Here is an 11,500-nt window from a genome sequence, read left to right on the forward strand (position 1 = left end):
TACCTGACTTCAATGGCAAAAGGAGAAAATGGACTTGTTGATGTTGCCCTCTGACCTACACATACTTAACATGTGTGCATACAAACTTAAATATAATTAAATGATTAATATAGACAGAGATGCAATATTATAGGCAACATGCTATAAATCATCTTCTTATAGGCTAAACTTATGTACCATTAATATCACAAGTAATATTAACAAAGCAACAATGATAATGATAGCAACAACAGTAACCCTTATTGGCTGCATATTGCATACTGGGTGCTGCTTTACACATTTTAATATTTATCGTCACCTTAAATCATCACCTGCTGATAAAGGAGGAACTAATGCAATTATACTAATCCCCCCAAACAAAAAAAATTACTCAAATTGTTTTTAAGTGTTTCATCATTATCCACATTTGTAAAGAAGAAACTGAGGCCTGAAACTACACTTAGCCAAATTTACATATATACCAGATAATGAAGCAAGATACTAACACAATATCTAAGTGTTATATGTTACAATATCTAAGTGTTATATGGTACAATATCTAAGTACTATATTTTAAGTCACATAGGCTTATGTGGCATATTTCGCCACTTCCAGGATTTCGGCCCAGGTTATGTCCAGAAGGGGAGATGATTTCCTAGTATATACTGGATGGCAGAAATACTACCTGGGGAGGCTGTGCTGTCCCATGAGATCAACAAGGCCTTCTACCATGTCTTGGGCACTGGGAATTTCCATTAAAGAGCTTGCAAAGTCTATATTTCTCAGCTGTTCATAAGAAAACATAGCGTGTTAACAAAAATGACAAATGTACAGATAGAAAAGAGCTTCATGGACTCTAACACTCATGTGTTACTAAAGTGAACAATGTTCAAACAGAACGATTGCAGCTATTGCCAGGAGATTTTTCAAAATGCAAAGACTCCAGGTCACTTCTCACCTGGGAATTCAATGCCAGGGAGTCCCATGAGGACAGTCCGTTGGGAAACGCTGCTGGAGGCATGTGTAACGGAGCATGTGCCCACCCTGCTAGAATCTCTCCATCATTTCATCAAAAAGTAACTCAGAGTGAGCAGGCTGCAGAGAAGTTTCTAAGGCATGCCTAAGATAGCTGGCATTGTAAAGCCCTTTAAAGATGGCAATGCAGTCTGTGGTGGAATTGCTGAGGGAAGGCACGCTTTGCATGTCTACAACACCGCCCTGAACACCTCCACCCCACCCACCCATGCACACACAAGCACTAGAGCAGGGCTCATGGTACAGGATTCTATGCCTCCATAGTCCAGGCTACCCTTTTAAGTGTGAAGACTGGAGGCATCAAGGCATTTGCTCCAGGGCATAGTATGATTAGCTGGTTGTCTGATAATATGATTCTTATTAGCATTTCTTTAAAAAAAAAAGTTACAACCGTCCACACTGTCACTGTAGCATCATTAGCCAGCAGGGGTAAGCAAAGAGCACATCCTGCACACCCCCTCTCAGTAAGATGATGAGGCATGGATGAGCCCAGGAGGACAAGTATGGCTTTCTGCAGAGCTTAGGGCTGTACCTGAAGCAACCTACTCCTCAGCAAACCATCCCAGGTCAGTGGCCTGGAACTGGAGCAAGGCCAAAGAGGAGTGTAGACTTAACTTTTTTATTCAGTATATTTTATTACAACTTATTAACTGAGCATATGTCACTTATAACCTGACTAACCAAAACAATAATAAAAGAGGATTAAGGAACACAATAACAAAACCATAAGGATATCAGTTCCGAGGAACGATTCTCCTGGTGTATTCAGCAGGATTTCTTCTGTTGGAACCTGGAATAACCAGAACCTCGAACCTCAGCAGGAGCTAGAGCCCTGAAGCCTTCCCTCGAGTGGTTCTCTCTAGGAGCTTCTCGAAGTGAAATGATAAACAGCCAAACTATCCAAAGTCCCCAAAAAGCCTGCCTTTAGTTCTGGGCTTATTTATATATGTCCTCCCAGAGTCTGTTCACGGGATTTCTCAGCTGGCAACAATCAAGCTCCCGCATGAGGTAGTTGGTCTTCCAGTGGATTAACCTCACCTGTGCTCTCCAGACCATTCACCATCCCACACTTGGGAAACAGGTTTATCTCTCCTTCAGAGGAGGGTGCCACCAAATGTGTCACTTGTACCAAGAGTTTCCTTACAAGCCTTATTTCTTCACTTCTTTATTCTACTTCCGTGTGTGTATGTGTGTGTGTGTGTGTGTGTGTGTGTGTGTGTGTATGAATATATGCATATGTGGGGCAGCATAAAAACAGTAAAGGTTTTTAATCTAAAAATGGCAAAAGGTCTTGGGTATTTCTCAGCTGGGCAACCTTGGGCAACTTCTTTAGGCTAGAACCATCACAGATTTAGAATTGAGATGGTGGCATCTAGTTTGTAAAGGCATCGTGATTGCATGGCATAGCCCAATAATGGTCTGTAACGCTTTCTCAGTGAGCAGTAGCTCACTAACTTGATGGCTATTTATGTTATTAAGAGAGGCCCCGGGGGCTACCCATCAATTTTTCTTCACTAAATATAGACCACTGCCCCTAATATCCAGCAAACCCACCTCAATTCTTCTCCCCTGGAAATTAAAAGTAGAAAAAAGAAATTAAGAAAGAAAGAAAGAAAGAAAGAAAGAAAGAAAGAAAGAAAGAAAGAAAGAAAAACAGACAATAACAGGCGACTCGGTTTAGTTCTTGAACACTTACTCTCAAATTAGCATCAGCTAAGCACCATTGGCACCTGTCCGCACTCCTTTGCCTTGACTACTGAGGCTTCAAAATATGACATTCCATGTCCCCTTAACTGAGGCCCCCTGTAGAATTATTTTCATTAGAACGCACTGTGAAAAAACGGTTAAGAAGAGAAGCAGTAGCAGGATTCCACTCCTTGCTCTGCCATTCGCGGGCACAGTGACCTCAGCTCTATGTCATGGCTTCTCTGCAGTATACTCACAGTGGGGCGCAGAATTCACATAGGCCACTGTCAGGAAGTTCCCTGTCAGAACGTCCCTTCATCTCTCTTTTAAGACCTCTGTTTCAAGGTGTAAAGCATACCAAGAGCGCAACTTTCGAGGGAGCCTCATGCACTGAAGCCAAAAGCAAATAAGCTGAACAGCTGAGCTCAGCTGATGTTGAGGGGCTTAGAGTTGTGGCGCACCACAGCCACAGGCTCACTTCAACACGATGGATACAGGTGCACAGGCTTTGCCTGCTCCCCGCCCCCCCAACCCAGGCTACGATGTAACTATGTTCTAACACCTGCCTGGCAAAGTGCCTGGCAAGCAGTGGAGGGTGATACCAAGAATCAGTAGCAGAGTAGCCAAGTGTCTCTGGCTTTCTCATCCTACCAAATGACCTGTGTAACAGCAGGACCATGGTTTCCCTGTCTCAAAAACTGTGGATGGTATTAGGCTCCCCCATCCTACAAGATGGAGCTGAGAATGAAACGCCAGTAGCTAAGGCTTCAGTCTTTGAGAACTGACACATGATGTAAAGAGAAAAATGGGCTGTAACTGACCTAGTGTTATAGCAACGTTCAGCAGGGCTGTAGATACAGGTAAAATATCTTTGGCCACATGTAGAATAGCAGGAAGAAGGACTTACAAGTATTCAGGTCCCTAGATACACAGATACATCTTTGAAAGGCTGATTTTGTATCAGCAGTGTTGTACAATAAAATCCCAGCTTTTTGCCATCAGTTACTTGACTAGTCCAACAACCCTGTCTGAGCAAAGTTTGAGTGCCCCAAGAACAAGCAGTCAGCTTGCATGGGACGCAGCCTCACCTCACCCTGAGCACACCTCTTCTCTGGTACTGACTTCAGACACAGCAGAGGGGCTACTTGGACAGTTTTGCTAACAGGAGAAGGAGCTGCATCATTCACACTCGCCGTGCAGAACTACAGCGCAGAGATGGAGATATACACTTGGGCAAGAGGATCTTTTTAACATACATTCAGTGATTCACATAAACTGGCAGGGGGAGGGGGGCAGATTAAACTATCCACCAGGTGGCACAGCTGAGGATGTATGTGACTGAAAACTCAACAGTGGCAGAGCATTTCGTGGAGGGGAAAGTGGATGTAGAAAAGTATGTCAACATAAAAGTGAAAACATGATAACTCAGCTGAGATTTTAATATACAAGCAAAGGCAGCTGTGGCTCTCAGTGAGCAGGACGTTTCTGTTCACGCACTAGCCGTAGTACACGCCCAGACTCCTGGTAACAAGGATGCGCAAACTCTTTTCTTCCACTATACTTTTAAGGCTTTCACTAGGATTTTAACTTTTTTGTTGTTGTTGTTTTGTTTTGTTTTGTTTTTCGAGACAGGGTTTCTCTGTGTAGCCTTGGCCATCCTGGACTCACTTTGTAGACCAAGCTGGCCTTGAACTCACAGCGATCCGCCTGCCTCTGCCTCCCGAGTGCCGGGATTAAAGGCATGCGCCACCACACCTGGCTCTAGGATTTTAACTTTTAACACAGTTTTTTTTTTTTTTTTTTTAAACAAAGTTAGGTATATTTCCTAGATATGGGTGGAAATGTACATTTCTTCCTCTCTACCGTTATTTATGCAATCTGTTCAGTTCAACATGCCTTTATTATACTTCCTAATTTCTAATTGAATTTTCCAGGTATTTGTAGGTGCAATTGAAGAATGCCACTTGGAATAAAGCTTGAAGGCTTTCCTTCCAGGAGCTATTCAGCCCACCTCTAAGATCCTACTGCGTGCTCCTCTGCTTCAGAGCCCATGGGTCATGCATACCCTCTTAAAAGGAATCTTGGGGTACAAGACTGAAAACTCTCTGTGGATAAGGATTTTTTTTTTCCTTTTTGTTTTTCATGTCCCACTTCACAGACATCTCCGGGCCAGTGAATGACAAGTATTTAGAGTTCAATATGTATTTGTAGACTTAAAAGTAAATAGACGTCTATAAAGTTCTCATCCTAATGTTGACACCTGTCAATCAGTCCCGGCATGCAAGCAGGTGTTCTTCTCATGAGTAAATTGTTTCTTCCACCTGTCTTTGTAGCCCCACCTACAGGTGACGTCTCAGACATCTCAGAGTTAGTTTACTCTAGAAAATGCCCATCAAATATCTAACAGGTTTTTGCTTTCCAATTTTACTTTTTTTTTTTTTTTGCATTCAATACAAGGGTCAAACATTTATTAATACAAAGATGTGCTGAAACAAATCTAGTGGACCATATGTGAATCTTTAAGCGCAGATTGAAATAAATCTCTATAGGTCTCAAAGTCTGTGATACCCCACAAACAAATTTGCACATTGTTATAGGGGAAAAGATCCACGCAAAATAAAAAGTGTTTTTGTTTCACTGGTGAGAGATATAGGTCATTGTGTCAGATCTAAATCCCAGACCCTCCTACTACACTGTAGTTGAATGTGGTGAGCAGCAGTGGTCTACAAGTTGAACAAAGCATGGAGCTCATCTTAAGGAATATGGTGATGTTCTCACTTACTCAAACCATTGTAGAGAATGAACCGAGTCCATGAAGTGACAGCCTGACCTGACTGTATACATGTAACCAGCTCGCTAATTTGTCCTCCTTAAACACCAGTAGAAAACTTTTCTTTTCACCTAAAGAAGCATCTTTATTAAGAACTTGCCCGGGAGGCCCGATGGCACTTGGAGGAAGGATAGCAGACTACCAAGAAGAAACTTGATACCCTAGCATCATATTCAAGGGGAGGAGGTCCCCATCAGTCACAGTCATAGGGAAAGGGAATGGGGTGAAAGTGGGAGGGAGGGAGGAATGGGGGGATGCACGAGATGGGATAGCAATTGAAATGTAATATGAATGATTTTATTTTTCAATAAAAAACCATTAAAAAATAGAAAAAAAAAAGAACTTGCCAAACACAAAATACTTAATATATTTGACATTAAAGCCTTCAAGGGGAAAAAAACTCACAGAAGACATACCTCTTTTATGTCTCATATGAGGAAACTACGCCCTGAAGAACTCAGGTGCCTTCTCAAGGCAATATGTTGGGAAGCAGGAAGAGTTACAATGGGGAGTCAGATCCACCTGCTCCTAATACTGCTGCCTCGAAGCACCACCACATCATGTCAGCGTCCATTAAAAGCAGAAAGGAATCACCAGGGAAGTAAGCATGAGGGCTAGCTACTGAAACTAAAAATCTCTTCTCGCTTTACTTAGAAATAAAAACAAGTCAGGTTAGAAAAGAGAGAAGAGGGACACTATCAAATCACTTTGCCAAATTACTGACACCCAATTTCTATAAAATCTAATGTGTCATTAAATAAGAAGGAAAAAAAGAAAGCGTCTAATGCCAAGATAAGCTGAGAGCTAAGGAATCTTAAGTTACCCTCCTTGAGTCACCAGGTGCAGATTCCACCTCTCACAAAAGATGAAGGGGTGGGTGGATGAGAGAACAGCCAGCTCCCCACTTGCAGTACTGAATGATGATAGGCAGAAGGCACGTGCTTTTCCACAAAGAGAGGAAGCCCTCGTACCAGAAGATGCCATCTTATTAGCATCACACATCAACTCAAAATGGCAGTACCACTTACACAGCGTCCAAAGGCCTGAGTGTTCTGTCTTCCTAAATGCTCCTAAGGCAAGCCACCCTGGGGTTCCAGGGCAAGTGACTACAGATGCTCCATTCCCGCTCTGTACATTCATGTATGGTTTTCCCTTGGTGGTTTTCACTCTTTTGGAGCCTCAGTGTCCTCATTTATGTAAGAAAGTCTACCCAACTGAAGACATGGGATGGTGAGTGGAAGAGACCTGCCATGCCCAGTGGGGACTCAGTTTATTCAGACTGATTAGATAGAAATGTCAACTCTAGACGCCATTAAAGGCAAAAATGACATATGAAAGCTGACCAGGCCACCATTCTCCCTCATTCTCTCAAAGTTCTCATGATGGAAAAAAAATCTAAGCGAAAGGCTCCGTTAACAAATCATTTAACACAATTGCCAGAGGGAAAGAGCCAAGGTGATGAATTGAAATATTCAAATTAACTACAGGATAAAAATATGAAAGGGAGACATTAACACTTGTCACCTCCTTACCACCTACAAGGGATTTATAGATTAGTGAGCGTAGCACTTTAAAATCCCTTGGGAAAAAAAGTATAAACACATATAGCACCATGAACACATATATAGGCAAATATCTTTTGTAACACTAAGGATTACTATATAAATTTAGATCAGGGCACAGCACGCCTGGGATGAGTAGGATAGGAACAATATGTTCTGCTTATGACACCAAGCTCATGACAAATGATTCATACCCAGCACCTCGGATGCCAGAAGATTTCCCCCCAGGTGTTCCACCAACTCTAGCAACGGTTCCCATCAAGGGAGAAGACTGCAGTGTGGAGGAAGCACAGACACCCACGGATGAGGCACAACAGTTATGTCTCTGCAAAAGTGCACGAGTTCAACAACTGACGGGCAGGAAAAGAAGGGAAGGAGATGAGAGGCCAAGCCAGAGGTCCTCACAGTTTGATGAGCAGTGGCATCCATGTGCACCTTGGGGGCAGATGTTGTTGTAATCAGAGGCTCTTCTTAGCACAGGATTTTCTCTAACACGAAACAGGCTTAGAGGTGTGTTGTGTGGAAATGAGAGTATGAAAACACCAGAATCTCTTAATATTGCTACTGGGTTTAAACAAATCGATTCCTCACTCTGGTGAAATAACGGTGAAGGTAAGAATAGTTACAAAGGATTTCAGTCACAGGACCTACTTGTGAGTAACTTGACATATAACTCTTGGAAATTAATCTAGAAGTCCACCCCCTACACACACACACACACACACACACACACACAATATGGACCGCATGCTGTGGGGAAGCATTGGTGAACTGACCTGGAATTCAGGTGTCCCTCCACTTGTATTGCACCACATTGTCTAATGTGTTCTGTCTGCATCTTTCCTCTTACAAAATACTTTAATCTATCTCTCAGAGGTCTGGTCCAGATAAGTTAGATGGCTTTACTTAATGGACTTCGATAAACACTGTTTTCTCTTTCCTCCTCATCTATATAATTCATAATATGACAGAAAAAAACATTTATGTGAGATATTCAGAACAGGACCTGGAAGGAGTGGGGAGGGGGGTAACTGGAGTACGAGACTTCAGAGGGTCAACACCTCTTCTCTTGTGCTTCCCATAATTTGAGTGTTCAAACCTTTAACACTCACCATCTTGAGTATCTCCCACAATATCATAGATTCACCTTCCTGTCCTAAGCCCTAACTCTAGTGAGCCCCATTTAACTCAAGTGCATCTAAAAAAAAAAAAAAATATATATATATATATATATATAAAGCTGGCAGTACTTGGCGCCATTTCTTAAATGGAGGTTAAAATTTGCCAAAGATGTACTCTCTTTCCAAGATCTTTTAAGAGATGAAATAAAGTAGAGGTCTAATGGGTAAGTGATATTTTACAGCTTGAATTACATTAAAAGCCAGAAATATTTTGAGTACAAAGTTTTGTCTTTTTTTTTTTTCCTTCTTGATGCAACAAGACCTAACACATTTGATGTATTCAAGATCTCCTAAAGCCAGAACTTTGATTTAACCACTTAAGGGAGCCTGAGTTAATCAGTAAGCATAGGAAAATTCAAGTTAAAATTAAAGGATCAAGTTTAGTAGCTATGATACAGAAGATATGACAGATTAATGCACCAGGACAAAAGCGTCCCAGAATTTGAGCAGAAAGAATTCCAGCTTTATTTATTTATTTATTTTTATTAAAACCATTTCTGAGAACCAGCTCAAATACCAGCCCTTCGTGAAGGCTGTATTGGAGAGAAGCCAGGGTCTGGCCTCAGTATAGCAGAGGCTAGACTGGCCGGTGCATGCTATATTTCAAAACCTTCTCAACTCTCATTAAAAAAAAAAACCCAACAGTGAACACAGCTCAATGAAGTGGCACTTGTTGGCAAGGTTCCTGGAAACATTTTCAAAGGTACCAGGTTGCATAGACTGCGTTCATTACAGACACAACAACTCTATCATCGGAGGGAAGCTGTAGCTCAGATCCTCTCCCTGCACCCCCACCACGACACCCCCACCCCCGCCATCGCAATCCCCCTCCCCGTTTTATAAACCTTTAACTTTTCTTATCGGCTTCACGGCAGCCTAGAGAACTTTACACACTTTTAAATCGTCTTCAGTTATTACCATCAAAGCTGGTTCTTTACTATTTCAGGGCACTGAAGTTTCTAGGTTTGAGTTAAACTGGGTAGCTTCCGCAGATTTCAAACATACAGGCTCCTCTGAAAATCGGAAGCTCCTGATAGAACCAGTGGCTTGCACCTCAAATCTTCTCCCAGGGCCTGAAATCTCTTCTCTGTCTTCATAAAGGGAAACTCAAATCTTTATTTGAGCTCCTCTCTAGAGGAGGTCAGCCGGTGGGAAAACAGGGAGTTGTTGTCACTGGCATCTATCTGTCTGATCTTCCCCAGGCTGACCATGCCTGAGAACAACTGCCCTTTCATGCGCTAGAAAAGCCCTGGCTCTCAAGATGCACTTGCTAATACTGTCAGGAGATGCTGGGGAGCCTCTGCACTGAAACTGGCATCCGTTTGGTCCCCAAATAGACACTAATACCAAAGGGCACCTTATATCGCACTGCAGTTTGCCTCCCCTGGGTGAAAGAAGGAACAAGGAGCTCTGTGTAAAAATAAAAGCCCACAAACACGACTTCTCTGTCCACCCCATAAGTCTCTCACCACTCTCAGGTAAGGAAAAGTCCCTTAAGGGAATTTCAGTGGGCTTGTGAATTTAACCCTTTCAGCTCTAACATGAAAAATACTTTAACACACACCCGCACCCCCAGAGTTGGTCTTCAGTTCCACCCTCCAGTGCCAGTGAAGAAATAAAAAAAGATCTGTCGGTTCAGTCCCAGTTGGAACCCTATGATCTGGAGAAGACTCTGATGCGGGGTGGGGGGGGGGGGTGCGGATTTCCTCGTCGGCACCATTAACTCCTGAGGGAGGCTAGCTGAGAAGACTTCACTGTGCATCATCTCTCAAGAAAGAAATCTCTTTTCCCCCAATTCTCCATCAGGTCTCACAGTGAATGGAAACCCTTTCCTTCTCTCACCCCTTTGCCCACAGCTCCGTTCTACTCACGCTGCTGTTGTGGCCAGACCAGTGGACCATAGCTTGGTTGTGTGCTGAGTCTCCAGTCAGAGCAAATGTGGTACTGGTCAGTCTCAGCTCCTCCACCCGGAAGCGGGTGGCTTTGTCCGGGTCCCGCGCGCCAGTCCCAGGCCCCTGCTGCCCTCCATCCCTTAGCATGCCCGGGCGGCTCCGACTTGCACCCTCTCCGGGTTCAGTCTTCTCGGGATCCGCTCCACTCCGTCTCCTTCGGCCAGAGCGTGCAGCGGTTGCCACTGACACCCTGCTGCCCCCAGCTCGCTCCAGAGACAGCGCTCGGTCTCCGGGGGCCACTGCGAATAGGGGTCTCGTGAGGAGGGGCGGGGGCGTGGCAGGAGCCCGACCCAGTGTTCCCGGGTGAGGAAAGCCTCCTGGGGTAAAGGTCCAGCGTGGGGTCGAGCTACGGTGCTGCGGAGGGCAGCAGGAGTGGCTGCTGCAGACGCCGGGGGCTAAGAGCACCAGAAGCCCCGCGCCCGCTAGGAGCGCGCCCAAGCCGGCCAGAGAGCCACCGCCCGCGCCAACTTTTCCCATCGCTGGAGCGGAGAGGAGCGGAGAGAGGATCCCGGACCGAAGGCAGGCGGCGGAGAGAGGCTCCGGGCTGGCGGCGGCAGGGCGTGCGCTCAGGACCCCAACTCCATCCAAGTTGGGCCTCGGCGGGGCGCGCGGAGGCGGCGCCGGGCAGGTGGCTGCCGCTCGCCCCGACTAGGCTTGTGCGGAGCGCGCGGGTTGGGACGGAGCTGAGAGCCGCCGCCGCGCGGGGGTGGAGCCGAACTGAAGTCACGGGAGGAGCGAGCGCTGCGCGCCGGCTTGGCGACGCGGGAGGGAGGGCGGGCGCTGCCGGGGCTCCGGGCGCTGCGTCCCGCCGCCCAGCTGCGCTGTGCACAGGACTGCGCCGCCGCCGACCCTCCCCAAGGTGCGCAGAGTCCCGGAAAGCAGCTCGAGCAACCTTTCCCCGCGGAGCGACCAGTCCCAGGCTCCTGGAGTGGCGCTGTGAAGGGTTTCCTATTACCGTTCTTTTCTCTCCTTCTCTGTGGTTGTTTCTCCCCCTTTCCTCTCTTTTTCTAGTCTTTTCCAGTTTAGTAGATAAGGAAGTGTGAGCTCTTGCTCTCTTGCCTCTTGCTCTTTCTTGATGTGGGAGAGTTGGCATCTAGTCCTTATTCTGAACAGCGCTTGTGTGCTAAGGCCAGCAAAAGATCCCAGAAGATAGAAGTAATTAACTGTGTGTGTGTGTGTGTGTGTGTGTGTGTGTGTGTGTGTGTGTGTGTGTGTCCCCGTATCCCCGTCCTCCTCAGTCTATGTATGTGTATACAGTTGGGGAGATTTTTTTTC

At 45.2% G+C, this 11,500-nt stretch overlaps 1 protein-coding gene across 3 annotated transcripts in view; it reads right to left on the minus strand.

Annotated features, from left to right (window-relative positions):
- Positions 1–10,867, minus strand: part of Sorcs1 (sortilin related VPS10 domain containing receptor 1) — a 503,013-nt gene extending 492,146 nt beyond the window's left edge. For all 3 annotated transcript variants that reach the window (XM_051146761.1, XM_051146762.1, XM_051146763.1), the window contains exon 1: positions 10,145–10,867. In XM_051146761.1, coding sequence (XP_051002718.1) covers positions 10,145–10,702 — 558 coding nt within the window. In that variant the 5' untranslated portion in view covers positions 10,703–10,867. The remainder of the gene's footprint in view (positions 1–10,144) is intronic.
- Positions 10,868–11,500: the final 633 nt, after the last annotated feature.

Source organism: Acomys russatus, chromosome 5 (genome assembly GCF_903995435.1).
Source record: "Acomys russatus chromosome 5, mAcoRus1.1, whole genome shotgun sequence".
Taxonomy (NCBI): domain Eukaryota; kingdom Metazoa; phylum Chordata; class Mammalia; order Rodentia; family Muridae; genus Acomys; species Acomys russatus.